The sequence below is a fragment of the Mesoplodon mirus genome, assembly GCF_964341445.2.
Source record: "Mesoplodon mirus genome assembly, chromosome: 4".
Taxonomy (NCBI): domain Eukaryota; kingdom Metazoa; phylum Chordata; class Mammalia; order Artiodactyla; family Ziphiidae; genus Mesoplodon; species Mesoplodon mirus.
This window is the reverse complement of record NC_138979.1, coordinates 139,146,870-139,163,841: the sequence shown is the minus strand read 5'-3', so window position 1 is coordinate 139,163,841 and position 16,972 is coordinate 139,146,870. Positions and strand designations below refer to the sequence as shown.

The 16,972-nt window shown below is 40.0% G+C and overlaps 1 protein-coding gene across 3 annotated transcripts in view; it reads left to right on the top strand.

Annotated features, from left to right (window-relative positions):
• Positions 1-16,972, top strand: part of TRIM9 (tripartite motif containing 9) — a 103,488-nt gene that overhangs the window by 61,205 nt on the left and 25,311 nt on the right. For all 3 annotated transcript variants that reach the window (XM_082616940.1, XM_082616939.1, XM_082616941.1), the window contains exons 4-5: positions 8,781-8,891; positions 10,042-10,195. In XM_082616940.1, the coding sequence (XP_082473066.1) occupies positions 8,781-8,891; positions 10,042-10,195 (265 nt within the window). The remainder of the gene's footprint in view (positions 1-8,780; positions 8,892-10,041; positions 10,196-16,972) is intronic.

The following is a 16,972-nucleotide window of genomic DNA, read 5'->3' as shown; positions in this document are numbered from 1 at the left end:
TCATAGAGAAGGGGATGTGAGGACAGACTTTATCACTTACTAGGTCTCTAACCATGGACAAGTCTACAGCTCCATTTCTTTCACCTGTGTGTAAAATAAAGCTAGACGTAGTCGACGCCTCACAGGGCATTGTAAAGCGCTTAGCACAGTACTCAAGATATTAGCTTTATGGTTGCTGTCCTTGGAAGACTGGAAATATGGTCTCACTCAGCACACTGAAGAAGTGCTCCTAGGGACTCATTTTCCATAATACCAGAGCTCATATTGTAAAATTAGCCTATGTGCTGGCGTGATTGTCTCTGAACCTAGGAAATTCTTTAGCGGCTTGAGTATAATTGATCATCGTACAAAATAGTGCACCAAATTTGGTGAGCTATTTTTAAAAGCTGAAAAAAAGGCTTTGAGGCATATGCAGATGTGACCATATTTTAGGAACACTGTCTGAAATATAAATTATAGTTAACGCTGTCCTGGGAGCCAAATGTCTCTTTTCGGGGTATGGTAAACTAATCAAATGTCAGAAAGCTACTGGAGGGAAAAAGTGCTTTTGAGCTTTCAAAAACTATTACTAACTCACATTTGGTACTACTTGGGCAATATTCCCACTATCAGCAGAGTCAGCTGGGTCCCCAGTTTTCTTGTACGAACTGTGTATTTTGTTAACATCCTTCCCAGGTCTTCCTTAGCTGAGTAAGGCTTTAAAATACCTTCACTGCCTGTGATCCTCAGAGGGAATTTGTGACAACACTTAAAATGTGCCATTAATGAGATCTGTGCTTTTTTTCAGCAACTTTACAAATGTCATTTTTCTTTTGGTAAGCCCAAAGAAATATCTGAGAATTATTTTTATTTATGTAACATTCAGAATTTGAAATAATTCCACAATCATCTTAAATGTGTTCTCTCCCCAATATTTTAGAATGAATTCATGTGTTGAATAGTACACAACTATGATGATAGGTGATAAGTGACAGGTGTCTTCTTGGTTTCTTGGTTCGCTGGCAACTCTAGAGCCTCTGAAAGAAAAAAAATAGTTACAGCTATTCAAATATATTCTGAGAAAATCTAATCTTTAATTTCCATGTGTGGTTGGTAAATTAACATACCAATGACATTACTCAGTGAGAATGCTGAGGGATAATCATAAAGTTTACTGTTTTATAGAGCTTTCACTTTTACAGAGGGCTTCCATGTCCCAACTGTAGTTATCTATGGAATGCTTGATTTTGAATCCAAGTGTACCATTGGGTTTTGTTAGATTCATTATCATGATTGTCATTGTTATGTTTGTTATTATTTACCATGTATTGCCTGTATGTCCCCATTATGTTAGCAAAAAAATTAGTTATAGGGACATATCATTAAGAGTAGAAATTTACACTAGGGATATTACTGGCTTACTTAAGCAACTTTGCCAATGCTTCATAATAGGCAAGTAATCCTTTGATTCAGGTTGAGAGAGAAAGAGAGAGAGAATGGAAGAAAAGGAAGAAGGTAGTCAGGAAGGAAGGAGGGAAGGAAAGATGACCAAGCTCACAAAGAATTTATAAATAATTAGATAGGATTTGACTGTTACAGTCATTTCTAGAAAGAAAAGCAACAAACTAGAAAGAAAAAGTCAATAACCCACTCAATTCCCATAAAACTACTGGCAAGGAGTTCCATTAGTTCATTACAGTGAAGACATTTGGAAAAATTAGGCACACTGGAACACTTGAAACCTTTGCCCTCAGCAGAAGTCTTTTGGGGGTCAACTTTCATAATTTAACCACAGTTATTATTGATTACAAGCCTATCATTAATGGGGAATTCATTTGGCAAATTCTGTGGTCCTCTGCTTCCCACCGTGTAGGAGCAAAAGTCACAGAGGGCCTGTAAGGAATAGAGTGCCCAAGATGCCCGTGGAATCATCAAGATGCCACCACACACAGTTGGAACTCACCAAGGTTAGAGGACATACCTTTAAACACCTTCAACCCACTCTGGCAACGCCAATGAAGCATAGTCACAGAACTTCTTTAATGCCCTTTGCCAAAACCCATATATGAGTGACACTCTTAGCTCCAGAAGACACTTAAATCACACTTTGAAGATGATGGAATAATCCACCATATCACATCTTACAAAACACCATACTGGATGCATCACTTTCATTGCAGAACAGCATAAATTGTAAATGTTCTCCTGTGTGGGTGGGACCACACCAGGATGCTTCTCTCTCTCCACATACCTTGTATTTCTTCCTTCATTAACTTCTCTGTACAAGGATACAGTATTCTATACACTAAGAGCATGCTTTGGATATTCCACTCAATGTTTATTGATGAGGTTATTGGCATTCACACTTCTGAGATAGAAAGTTCACAGTTTTACTGTTAAAATCTCAAGCCTTCCTCAAAACAGGTATGTGTTTTATTTATTTAATAGGCCTAAATGATCCTTTTATTGATTAAAAACTCAAAACCTCAGACTTGTCTTTGAAATAATTAGTTACCAATGTGGTTAAATTAATAACACTAGTACAGAGGATGGTATCTAGAGAATGGGGGAAATAGCTGCCATATTTCCATAAACCATGTGGGAGAATAGTGGCATGTGAGAAATTAAAAATGCTCTTTGTTAATTTAAATGCCTCTAAGTTTCAATGAATGTAATAATATAGGAGATAATATTCTACTCTAGGAGAAAATCAAGAGAATTATTTATTTTACTAGATGAATCTAATGGTCAAAGTACTTCACCTGTAACTCACCAATGAGTTAATTCTAAGTATCAGTTGGGCATCTTGCTTCAGGACATTATGGGACACATAGAAAAAACTATCCCCACTGACCAAAGGGACCTGTGAAGAATAAATTCTTCAAGACTGTATCTTGAAAGTACTTGTATCTTAGGCAGAAAAAAAAAAAAAGAATTGCATTATACTTAGAGGAAATTGTTTTAAATGGTGATGGAAATGTATAGATTCTATTTAAGAAAGAATATCTTGAAATATGAGAGAGAGAATGTTAGTATTTACTTAGACTAAAAATTCATTAGTGTTATCCCTCCAGACCCCATGATGAGAGAGAATACTATGAGAAAAAGTATTTATTAAAAAGAAGATTTAAAGAACAATTTTTAAAGAGCTACATGTAAGATGGAGAGGTGAATGGAGGTGGAGGAAAGGTGTCAAGGTCAATATTGGATAAAATAATGAAATTCCCCTTAATTAACCTCAGTTCTTGCTGCTCTTTGTATCACCTGAGCTGAGTGGCGAGAGATTGGCCTGTTCGAGATGTGGCGGGAAAATGTAGTTGTGGATAGGCAGAATAAAATTTCACATTTGTACTGTATAAGCTCTCATGGGTTACTCTCTGACACTAAAAAAGTCTAAGCATTCAAAGGGGCACAGCAGTCTGTTCTCAAATTCTCCTTTTCCGAAAAGGTACAGTGTCATATCCTGACCCAAGAAATGACCTTTATAAATTTGCCACTCAACAAAATAAAGCTCTTCAAGTGATCAGTAGGACTTGCCATCCAGAAGAGATGGTGACTGCTTATAAAATTGTGGAAGCCTTCTCTGAAACTGTGGACCACAGATTAACTGTCCCCTGAGAGCTGGTTTAGGCTTTAATGCACATGAAAATGGGAAGATTGTTTCCAAGTTCCTATTTGTGTCACTCCTGCAACTTGTACATTTCCTTCTTAAGAAAAGAAAATCCGGACTTCCCTGGTGGCACAGTCGTTAAGAATCCGGCTGCCAATGCAGGGGACACAGGTTCAATCCCTGGTCTGGGAAGATCCCACATGCCGCGGAGCAACTAAGCCCGTGTGCCACAACTGCTGAGCCTGCACTCTAGAACCTGTGAGCCACAACTACTGAGCCCACGTGCCGCAACTACTGAAGCCCACGGGCCTAGAGCCTGTGCCCCACAGCAAGAGAAACCACCACAATGAGAAGCCCATGAACTGCAACAAAGAATGGCCCCCGCTCGCTGCAACTAGAGATAGCCTGCATGCAGCAATGAAGACCCAACGCAGTCAAGAAAAAATTAAAAATTAAAAATAAATAAATAAAAGAAACTCCTTAAATCCAGCCAGCTGCAAACATGGTGCCAAGGGTTTCTCCGGAGCATCAGAGCCACTGCACAGAAATGTGGAACTCAAAGAAAAAGTGATATGGCCTGGCTTCCTAAGAATTGTTTTTCATAAAAAACTATAATGTAGAAATAAATAATAATAATAAGTGGTAGAAATAACACAGAGTAAAGAAGGTAGCAAGTAAGAAAGCTGATAAAGACACTCAGAGAGGGACTTCCCTGGCGGTCCAGTGTTTAAGACCTCGCCTTCCAATGCAGGGGGTGCAGGTTTGATCCCTGATCCGGGAGCTAAGATCCCAAATACCTTGTGGCCAAAAAAACCAAAACATAAAACAGAAGCAATATTGTAACAAATTCAATAAAGACTTTAAAAAATGGTCCACATCAAAAGGATATTAAAAAAAAACACTCAGAGAAAAAAATATTTATACTCTTAAAAGATTTAATTATCTGGCTGATTTCCATAAGATGGGAAATCTTGCTAGATTAATTGAGAAACTAAAAGTTAATTATGAGGGACTTCCGTGGTGGCGCAGTGGTTAAGAATCCGCCTCTCAACGCAGGAGACAAGGGTTCGAGCCCTGGTCTGGGAAGATACCACATGCCGTGGAGCAGCTAAGCCCGTGCGCTACAACTACTGAGCCTGCGCTCTAGAGCCCGTGAGCCACAGCTACTGAGCCCATGTGCCACAACTTCTGAAGCCCGTGTGCCTAGAGCCCGTGCTCCACAGCAAGAGAAGCTGCTGCAAGGAGAAGCCCACGCACTGCAACGAAGAGTAGCCCCCGCTTGCCGCACCTAGAGAAAGCCCGTGCTCAGCAACGAAGACCCAACGCAGCCCAAAATAAATAAATAAATAAATAATTTTCAATCTTATAAAAAAAAGTTAGTTATGAAACACCCAAAAATGCTGCTTCTGGGAACCCCACTGTTTAATTTTTAACAGTGATTTTTATCACAGGCTACTGTGATCATTGCGAAACGGTTCGTTAAAATGCTTTAAAAATGGACCAGCATCCATTGTGGCAACAGTGGGAGTTGAGAGCCAGGAATTTAGGGATGTTGAGTCCTTCCAAGAAGCTTGAACCATGGACTACAGGAGCCAATGGCAAACAGCCTTGAAACTCACAGACTCTTGGCAGTGCAACAGTGAAGCTTCTTAAGAGTAGCCAGAGCCCCCAACACTCCCACAGCTCCTTTGGCACCAAAAAACCTTGCTTGAGAAGGAAATTTATAGAGGCAGACATAGAATTTTATGAGGCCTGAGTAATGTATTTATTTCAGCACATTTAGGTCATAAAATTATCATTGAGCTGAATGTTCTGGAAAGTAAACACAATTCCATCTTTTTTGCCTCAAAAGCAGACTTACTTTGGGTTACAGCGCTCAGATCCAGTCTGTGTTTGTTATTTGGACTTTCAGTACCAGTCAGTTCTGCATAGTCTAGAGCAGATGCCATTTGGTAGTGAATGGTGACTGCTGAGGTTTCTGCTACCTAGCAGCGTTGATGCACTGGCAGCTGAAAAGTAAAAACATTTTCTGGGAACAATTTAGTCAAGCCTCATATAGCAGAGAGGAGTAGCGTATTAGCTGTAGGTCACCTGTGTTGCATTTTTAAGGGTTTAACCTGTAGGTGGTTTTTTTCCCCTAAGAAGCAGAAACTTAACCTTTCTTTACTTTCTGATTTTAAAGTAAAATAATAAAATACAGTAATTTGCATTCCTTGAGCCCAGACCAACAGACGCTGGTGGTAGTTTGACAGAAACATACTAGATGTCAGAAGAAAATAAATCAAACAGTGAATTTAAAATTTGATCTCTCCACCCCCACCAGTCAAAATCACAAAACAATCCTCACATCAAAGTTGGTTTCTTTCGCCAATTCCAATAAAGAGATTTTAAAGCCTACATTTTATTTTTTATTTTAATTATATTAGAAGTTTAAAAGCAATAACAAATCAGCTGTCAAAATATTAGGAGACTCCAAATAGTCAAAACAATCTTGCTAAAGAAGGGCAAAATTGTAGTTCTCACACTTCCTGATTACAAAATGTACTGCAAAGCTATCAAGTATAATACTGGCATAAAGATAGACAAAAGACCACTATTGAATAGAGCCCAGAAATAAACTCTCACACATATGGTCAAATGATTTTTGACAAGGGTTCCAAGACCATTCAGTGGGAAAAAGGAAGTTTTGTAACAAATGATGCTGGGGAAGCTGGCTATCCTCATGCAAAAGAATGAAGTTGGGCAGGTATAAAAATTAACCCAAGGTAGATCAAAGAATGAAATGTAAGAATTGAAACTATAAAACTCTTAGATGAAAACATAGGGCAAATGCTTCATGACACTGGATTTGGCAATGATTTCTTGGATATGACACCAAAGGCACAGGCAACAAAAGAAAAAGTAGACAAATTGGACTTCATGAAAATTTATAAACTTTGTGCATCAAAAGACAGCAAGAAAACCAAACAATCCAATTTAAAAATGGGCAAAGGACTTGAATAGACCTTTTGCCAAAGAAGATACACAGTAAGCACATGAAAAGATGCTCAAGATTACTAGTCATTAGGGAAATGCAGATCAAAACCACAGTGAGATACCACTTCACACCCACTAGGATGGCTTTTTTTTTTTTTAACAGATAACAATAAGTGTTAGTGAGAATGTAGAGAAATTGGAACCCTGTGCGTTGTTGGTGGGAATGTAAATGGTGCAGCTGCTGTGGAAAATAGTGTAACGATTTCTCAAAAGAAAAATTTTAAACAGAATCACCATATGAGCCAGCAATTCCACTTCAGGGTATATACCAAAACAAGAACCAAAAAAAGTGAAACAGGAACTCACACAGATATTTGTATTCTCATGTTCATAACAACTTTATTCACAACAGCCAAAAGGTGGAAGCAACCTGAGTGTCCATCAGGTTGGACACTCAGTGGATGAATGGATAAACAAAATGTGGTATATACATACAACGGAATATTATTCAGCCTTAAAAAGAGGGGACTTTTGACACAAGCTACAACATGGATACACCTTGAAGACATTATGTAAGAAAAACAAGCCAGTCACAAAAGGACAAATACTGTATGATTCCACTCATATGAGGTACCTAGAGTAGTCAAATTCCTAGAGACAGAAAGCAGACTGGTGGCTGCCAAGGGCTGGGAGGAGGGGGGAATGTAGAGTTAGTGTTTAATGGGTACAGAGCTTCAGTCTGGGAAGAAGAAAAAGTTCTGGAGATGGTTGGTGATGATGGTTGCACAACAATGTGGATGTATTTAATGCCACCGAATTGTCCAATTAAAAATAGTTAAGGGCTTCCCTGGTGGCGCAGTGGTTGAGAGTCCGCCTGCCGATGCAGGGCGGTCTGCGAGGATCCCACACACCGCGGAGCGGCTGGGCCTGTGAGCCATGGCCGCTGAGCCTGCGCATCCGGAGCCTGTGCTCCACAACGGGAGAGGCCACAACAGTGAGAGGCCCGCGTACCGCAAAAAAAAAAAAAAAAAATTGTCACATACTATAATTGCAGCTATAACTAAATCTAGCTCGGAAAGAAAACTGAAAGGAAATATCAAAATGTTTTAACAATTTGTATTGGAGTGATGAGGTGATTTGCTTTTTTTTTTTTTAACCTATTTTCCTATTGTTTTTGAAAGAGGATGTTATAATCTTTCATGGAAAATAAATTTATAATGAAAACTGAAAAGAAGGAACAAGGAAAAGTTTTAAAATCTTTGTTATTAAAACCCCTTTTAGTTATTACCCATAAAATCCAGAATGGTGGTTATTTTTGAGGCTTTTGCCAAGTAGTATGAATATAGAGGATGAGTAATTGAGGTTCCTAGAAAACCCTTGCTCAACTCTATGCTTCAAAAACTGCTTCAGGATTTGGGTCACTGAGCAGAGGACACAGAAGATGAACGTTTCTAAAGTAGGAAACTTTTCAAGGACTGCCATGCCCTTGACACTGGGCAAAGACAACTTCCTGAAGACAAAAACTGCATGTTCAGAGGGATGCCTCTTTAGGTTAAGGTAGACTCATCTCTCGGCAAATAGCCTTTGAAACTGCTTTCCAAAGTGAAGCAGTGAGTGATGCTAAGTGGATTGTAACTTGATTCTGTATCCATCTTTCTCTGGCATACTTGCTGTCATTAGCTCATTGTCTTTCAGCAAGTTCCACCTCTAGCCCTACTCTACCACCCACCCAGGGAAAAGAGAATCAGAACAAGAGAGGATCTGGGTTCAGATGATGTCTGCTCTTTAGGAGGGACCGGTAGAGGGCTTCTGTCCCAGAGCAGAAGCTGCAGCTGCACCTCAGGTTACTCAGCTCCTTGACAGGCTGTCCACGACCTCCCACTTAGAGCAGCTCCCAGAAGAGGGAAGTGAGGGGGACCTGTGGAAGATGTCCCTTGAGGCACCAAGGTAACCTGCTTCCCAGAGGTCCAACATCTGCGTGCCTTTCTGATGGGTCCAGTTGTTATAAGCCCCTCCCCATAAGAGCCATTATCCAATCGGTCTTCCAGAGCCATTGTCCACAGCAGACATTGCCACGCCACAAATATTCTCATAAATTTAGTTCCATTCCATGATGCTCTTGGATTCTGGTTGAAAGAAGCTTTCCAAAGTCCCAGTTTGCTTTCTTTTCTACCCTCTTCCATTTTGGACCATTCTGTTGTCTCATCAATCCTAGGTGGTTCGAGATCAGATCTCCCACTGCACAGTGAAATTGCGCCAGACCACGGGTCTCATGGAGTACTGCCTGGAGGTGATTAAGGAAAATGATCCTAGTGGCTTTTTGCAGGTAAGTGTCAACTAGTTTCTGCTTCAGATTCTCAATGCCCCACGAGACTGAGTCTAGGACGCCAAGGCCAGACTCCCTACGGCCCTGGCTGGGCATGGGCCCCTGCACATCAGAACCCACCTTTGTGCGGCCGTGCGGACATGGGTGCCTGCGGAACTTCACTGGCTTCTCGGAAGTCTCTGCCACCACGTGCTACAAGATTGAGAAGTGCGTGGGCTTTTAAATTTGTTATTGTTTATGTTTGATCATGAAAACATAATTCCCTCTAAGTTCCTCCAAAGCAGAGTCACTGCCTTGCTTAAGAATTGGGTCCCTTTACTAATATCCTGGACAGTTTTGTCAGCTAGAGGTGTAATTATACAAGGTTTCTACCTTTTTTGACACCTCCTTCTGGCCAGTAAGTCAGTGATTTCCCAAATAAATTGAAGTTTTTTCATTCCTTGGATGTCTCTTGATTTCTTCAGATGATGAAGAAATCTCATGATTTCTTTCTTTTAGTGACATGTTATGATGTCAGCTAAATTTTACTTCACTTTTGATCCTAGTGATTAAGGGACCTTTTATTAAGGAACGTGTAGATTCCTTCCAACTGACAGTCTACAAAACTGGCCAAGAACAACAGAGGGGACCTAAATATAAGAAACAAAAAAGTTCTCTACCAAAGAATAAAGTCATACATGAAGATGATGTGCGTAAAGTGTAGGAAATTCTATATTACAGATTAGCATATGCAGCCTCTCTGAACTATTTAATAAAACTAATTTCTAAGTCTTGACAGGATACCCACAGCTCATATCAGAAACTTAGGGCCATTGGTTCTAGTAGATTTAACTAATTGCTAACATATCATTATTTAATGTTGTTGGCTTTTAGTTGATAGGTCATAAACAGCATGATCATATATCCAGATCATATATTAGAGCAATTAACAGCAGCTAATTATGTATAGTGCCTCCCTCTGACTCCCAAAAGTGTTCAGATTTTCATGATGAATCACGGGTCACCCTCGTCATAAAAGGCTCCTTGCTGCCTGCAAGAGACAGGAAGGGTGTGAGTCCCGGGGCACTCAGTGGGCTGCTCTGGGAGAGCCGAAGAGCTCTGTGTCCATTGTGGGGATGTATTTCTTAGGCTGTGGTCTTTGTTGTGATAGATTTCTGACGCCCTCATAAGGAGAGTGCACCTGACTGAGGATCAGTGGGGGAAAGGCACGCTCACTCCCAGGATGACCACGGACTTCGACTTGAGTCTGGACAACAGCCCTCTGCTGCAGTCTATCCACCAGCTCGACTTTGTGCAGATGAAAAGTGAGTGCCTGTGCCACCCCCTTCCCAGTCATAGCAGTACCCCAAGTGGATCCTGGTGCTGGAAGCAGGATAAAGGTGGCTTGCCAGATTGCAGCAAACAAAAGGCAGCCTCCAGGTTTATAGATCAGCTGAGAGGTGGGAAAGTCCACACACACACACACACACACACACACACACACACCCCTCTGGTTAATGTTACAAAAATCTGGAGTGGCTCCTGTCTTATCATATAATAGAAATGTACCCTTTTAGCTGGGTGACCTGCCTCTCAGAAAGTCAGATAAATCCAGATCAACTCAATGCTTGCCTCTTTGAGAATCTTAGAGATTTCACATGCTCAGCATCAGAGAATAGCTGACATAAAAAGAGGAAGAAAGAGAGAGAGCTGTACATAAATAAAATCTTGTTACAGATAGTAACCCAGATATACTGATATAAATCAAGGGAGTTAGAATTGAGACTGCTTCCACAGGAGTAGAGATAGTGGCAAACAATTGAGTGTAGATTAGCAGGAATTTGAGAGGATCAGAGTCAGCCTGCCTATAGTGGTCAGGAAAATGAGAGCCTGGACACAGAAGGAAGATGAAAATATGAAATAAATTTTAACTTTTTAAAGTTTTTGGTCCATGCAATTAGGGGATATGGCAAGATCTGTTTGAGATTTGGGGTGGCTGAGGGGAAGTACAAGTACTTAAAATTATCTTAAGGAAAATAACTCTTTGAAAAAAAGGTAAAAACTCAAACCAAACATGCAATGATATTGTTATGGCAGTGTAAGTAATAGCCCATTTGAAAAATATTTCTGATTTTTTAAAACTTTTTATCGTGAAATAATTATACATTCACAGGAAGTTGCAGCAATATTAAGGAGAGGTCCCCTGTACCCTTCAGCCAGTTTCCATCAGTGGTTACATCTAGCATTTAACTATCACATCATATCAAAACCAGGAAATTGACGTTGGTACAGTGTGTGTGTGTGTAGTTCTGTGCCATCAGGTCACATGTATACCCGCCTCTGCAATCGCGATACAGAACTATTCCATCACCACAAAGACTTCCCTCCTGCTGCCTCCCCTCCCCCATCCCCAATCCCTGGCAACCACTGATCTGTCCTCTATCCCTCTAACTTGGTCATTTTCTGATCTTTTTTTAAAACTGAAGAAATTGATTTGCTCTTTGCTTCTCCCAATTTAAGCATCTGTGTAATAAATAACTTAGAATTCAGTGCTTTAACATTTTTGTTTCTTAAGAAAAATCTGCATGCGTCCTTTTATTAGACAGAGCCATATAACCCAGCAAGTGTTAGGGCTACAGACTACATCATGCAGTTAACACTCATCCCTGTCCCTGGTACATGTACTTCTCTCATTTTTTTAATGGATTTTGGCCCTCTTTTATTTTCAGTTTTCTCATCTTTTTGTTTCATATGTATTGCTTTGGGATAATGCCTTAATTTTCGAAGTAAGTAGTGTACAGATTATAAATAAAAATGCTTCGTTGTAGTCACAAAAATAGTTAGCATTTACTGACTGCCTACCAAACCAGACACACTCCTAATTGCTTTCCATGGATTAACTCATTTTATTCTCACAATCCTAGTAGGCAGCTGAGAAAACTGAGGCACAGGAAGACTGGGTTACTTGCCTGAGCTCACCCAGCTAGTGAGTGGCAGGGCCGGGATTCAAACGCGGGGAGCATGGTTCCAGAACCCACACCTACAGCTTCTGGTTTGTGCTGTAAAGTTAATGCCTTACTAAGTGGCTTCTTCAAGGAATAACTGAAGTCTTCTCTTAAACTTAAGAAATTTAATTTTTTGTTGCAGCAGTGCTTTCAAGCTTTAAAAAAATTTTTTCTTTAACACCTACATGGTAGCCTGTGATGTGTCACCATCCAGGTAGTATAGAGAGCCTGAGGGAAAGCCCCTTTGATCAGCCTCTCTCTTTGCCCAGTTCCTTCAAGGAGGTAGAATCATTGAAAGGTTATGTCACAAGTAGCTCAGAGGAGAAAATGTGTCACAAAAGGGCAATGTAAGGGCTTTTGGTAGAAGAGAAAAAAAAAAAAAAGAGCCAATCCAATTAGCCTTGGTGATGAGGCAGGAGGAGGGGCGGGTAGAGGATAGAAGCCTCAGGGCTTTCAGATGGTTTAATCAGCTGGAGAGCCCTCTCCTCCCCCATCCATCCTGAGTCATGTCCATCTGCCATGGTGGACTCCAGGCCAGCTGGCACGATGGTAACTATTGTACTGGAGTGAACTGGCCCTTCATCTGATGTGGGAACTGCAGGTTCACGTGTCGTGCATCACAGACCACATTCCTAAAGCATTCTCACTTGGCCATTTAGGGCTGCACACAGGAGTTAAGTGTGGACACGACTGTACACACAGGAGAGAATGCCACACACTCTAAAGGCCAAAACGCAGAAAACTCTCATAGCAAAAATTCACCTGGAATACAAAATTATCCAGAAGAGTTATTTATGAATTTAATATAGCAGGTCATTTGGTGTGAGAGTGGATTATTCCATTTTCCTTTTCAGCACTTCATGTTAATTTAATTTACTTCTGTTAAGCATCCCTCTGCAGAGTTCATTTATAAGCTTTGCTTTGTGCTCATTAAGTTTAATTAATTCAGTGAGAGCCCAGTCCTCTTTAGAATCTGAATAATTTTTATCTGTCATGCTTTCAATGGAAAGAAAAAGCCAAAAGGTATGACACAGTAGAACTTGATTGACGGTAGTTAAGACTTCTCCTACTGGCCCCTTTGATATCTGTTAATATATACACAACCTTGCCTTGTGTAGTGTTGGTCTTTTTATTTTCTTAGGATATTCATAGTCAGTTTAATAAACTGTGCTTTCACAGCTTGTCAAGAAATTACACCCAATATCCATGTACAAATGGCCAAATTTAAGTAGCATTTGGAATGGTGTTAATCTGACCATTGTGAGACTAACAATACATTAGTTTCAATATATGATATCTAATTGTGCGAAGTAGATTAACAGAAAGTTTAAAATATTTTCAAAGTTACTAGAAATATGCATTTAAAGCTATGATTCAAACTTACAACTAGAATATCTGTTTAATTCCTGACTCAAAATCTGAGCATCTCTCTGGTTTTGAAATTTCATCTCAGGTGCCTTTTTTTTTTTTTTTTTCTTGTGGTACGCGGGCCCCTCACTGTTGTGGTCTCTCCCGTTGCAGAGCACAGGCTCCGGACGCACAGGCTCAGCGGCCATGGCTCACGGGCCCAGCCGCTCCGCGGCATGTGGGATCTTCCTGGACCGGGGCATGAACCCGCGTCCCCTGCATCGGCAGGCGGACTCTCAACCACTGCACCACCAGGGAAGCCCACCTTTCTTTTTTTAATATCAAAGAAGATAGATCTGTGGTTGGCTTTTAAATATTTCCACTTTGGCCAGCTGCTACTCAGCTAAAGTGCATTACCTAAAATTATTCTCTTATTAGTTAAGGATTTAACTGATCTGCTCTTTCTGATTCCACATCACCCTCAAGCAATTGAGATTTGAGTGGAGAATGCTGGTACCCTCTTTGTTCAAATATTCCTAAATTGTGATGTCATGTTTTCCAGTTGCATTTTGATTAGAAAATCATCTTACCCTCTTTCCAGACTATGGGAGTTGTGCTTGATCTCTCAGGCTTTTCTTTTGTAGAAAACAACTGATTAAACTTTGTTTTCTGTTTTTATTATGGAGTAATGAACACATTTTTCCTTAATTCTAAATTGCTATTTTCAACTCTTACCAGGTCATGGGAAGGAAATTTTAATGTTTTTTTCCCAGTCTATCAAGGGCTCTGCTGCTTGGCTCAAAATAGATATCAGATACCTACCCTCTCCCAGAAAAATATTACCCCAGAATTGCCGAAGTACACAAAGTGTTCCAAGGTTCATGAGTCAGTGCTGAAATGAAACACCAGTGTGTTCATTCCAGCCCAGGATGAAACATCGACCTAATGGTCTATCAAGCGTTTTTAGCACATAGACCAATGGCTGTTAATCCCTTGCGTGCCTCTACTCACCTAAGGACACATTTATCTTCATTAACTAATGTTGAATGTTAAAAGCCCTGAGTATGCACCAAGGTCATGGGCAAGGACAGTGTGATCTGAACAGACCCTCCTATAAATCATGGAGAACGAATGCACAGAGCTTTGGCAGTGATGGGGATGAGCACACGTGCGGACTTGTGTGGAATCTCTTCATGGTCTGAGGGCCTGGAATTCGTATCCTCAAAGCCTGTGTTCACGTTTATCCTTAGCAAAGTACTAGTGATAGCTTTCCAGAAACAGCCTGTCCTTCCTCTAAAGTCTAAACTTTTCCTCAGATGCCATTTGTATTGTTCAACCACCATAAAAAGGAAAGACAGTCTACAAAGAAACCCTCAGAGAACATGACGGAGAAAAATTGCTTTCCCAACCACCATAGCTCTTAAGGTGGAATGTTTCTTTAATCTATACCAGCAATTCTTGAGAAGCTGTATTGTTCACATTATAGGAACCAAAAATGTTTCATTCTCTTGGAATTAGGCCTACACTTTCCCTCTCATTCACTATTACTGAACCCCAGACTGGAGAGGCAAGAAAAACATCCAGCCCCTGGAACCAACCTGCTGGGCATCAAAACCCAGCTCTGCCACTGACTAGTGGTGAACTCTTTCTGTGTTTCAGTTTCTTTGTCTAAAATAGGGATAATAACGGTACCTACCTTGTGGGGTCGTGTTGAAAATTAAATGAGTGAACACATGTAAGCCTCTGCCCACAGTCTGACCCTTAGCAGTGTTTCCACAGCACGGGATGTCTTTTCTCCCATTTGTCCTCACCACACTCCTGTGAAACCTCACAAAGGAATTCTGGATGGTTGTGAGTGCTGTCAATCTGAAAAGTACTGGGAAGAGGGAAAAGTAAACAAATGTGAAAAACGTGAGAGATAATTTGAACTAGAATGGCCTTTAAAAGGTAAGACATTTGAAAACCTTGGTATAACAAGCCACTGTGGCAGAATTTAATTTTGAGATGAGGCTCCACCAGACCCCAGGGAAGTCAATAAGAACACCTGCCCTCCTGTGTCGAAGAGAATTTTTAGCCTGAAGCTTGAGTTTACAGGCTAAAAGGATGCTGAGTACTAGAATTCTGATCAGGTCGGGGGAAACTAGTTCTTTAAGAAAAATAAAGATGTCCAGGAATGATCATGAAGGTGTTAAGATAGTTACTGTAGCTCCAACGATAGGAATTTCAATAAAATAAAACCTTCTCTCTCAGAGTTCAGCCCAGGAACTGTAATGCTGTCCATTTCCAAAACACAAGAGATAAATCAATTTGAAAATACTTTGTATTCTTGTAGGTCATTTATTTTATACTTAATAAAGTGAAAAAGGGTAATAATAATATAACACCCAGTATAAAATCCATTGTTCTGAAATGCCAGCCTTAGTCTTTGCTAATGAGGCTGTAATTATGTCACATTTCCTTTTATATGCGACATCACTTTGGGGTAAATAAGGAAAAAGAAAAAATAATTCTCAGCACATTGAGAAATAGATTTAGATACATGCAAATGTTTCTGGGTTCCTTCCTTCTCTTCCTTTCTCTCTCTCTCTCTCTCACTTTGCTTTCTTTGTTTGCTTGTTTGTTTAAATTTGGGACACTGTTAAGATCTGAAGATTAGTGACTGGTTAGACTTTTTTCTCTCTTCTTGGCCTTTTAAAGTGTATCCACTGAGGACTTATGAATGAAGTTCACATGTTTTAATTATATATGACACCATGTATTTCAATTAGTCTTTTAATTATACCTATGTCTATATGGGAAATTTGAGGTTTCTTATCAGAGACATTGCAAGTATTTGTATGATTCAAATTGAAAACATCTTGTGATCTTATTCTTTGATTTTAAAATTGATGAAATGTAAACTTGCCTGAAACATGAACAAAGGGAAAATGAAGACTGATAAGGCAGATAATGAAATAGAGTCCAAGAAATTGTTGTTTTATGGAAGGCTGTAACCATTAAGCACAGCTAAGAGCAAATATCCCCAGGGAGAATCATTCCATGTCTCTAGAAGCCCTTTGAAGAATGGTTTGCTTAAACTTGTCAGATTTTACTCCACTGTTAATATGTTAAGATGTATTCTGTTTATATGGAAAAAAAATTTTAATGACAAAGTAAGTCCCTAACTGGAATAATGACCTTAAGTTAACCTCCAGTTACAACTCCTAGATGATACCTGTTACATGTAGATAGTCATTAGAATCATTCGAAGCAGTTGTGTCTTCTGTCTCCTTTTCCCAGCCAGTCCTGTAGTCTATGTATTGAACAAGGCAGTGCATTTATTTCCTTTCCTCCAATTCCAGATTTCCTCTGAGGCTGCAGAGCCATTGTTCTCTGATAAGATTCCACCTGAACCCCGTGCAATTGAAACTTGAAACATTATTTCCCTTCCTAAACTGATGACCTCCAATTAACTGGTGGTAATTTTGATTTAATTATGTTTGATCTGGTAACTCAGGCATGGTTTTCTTGTCATGTACCAGCCTTCTTGATTATAAGATAATAGACCTGCTTCACCCTCACATCACTTATAGTCACTGCTTTTGTTTTGTAGGTAATCCACCATAGAACCTGTTTTCTAAACTGCTGTTAAATTAACCATCTTAGTCAGGGTCACTGGCAAAGAGGAGATTTAATTCAGTGCATGACACTCCAAGTCCAGTTTTGGTACAGCATACCAGGTGTTCCACAGTTAACATTTGTTCACCTGAA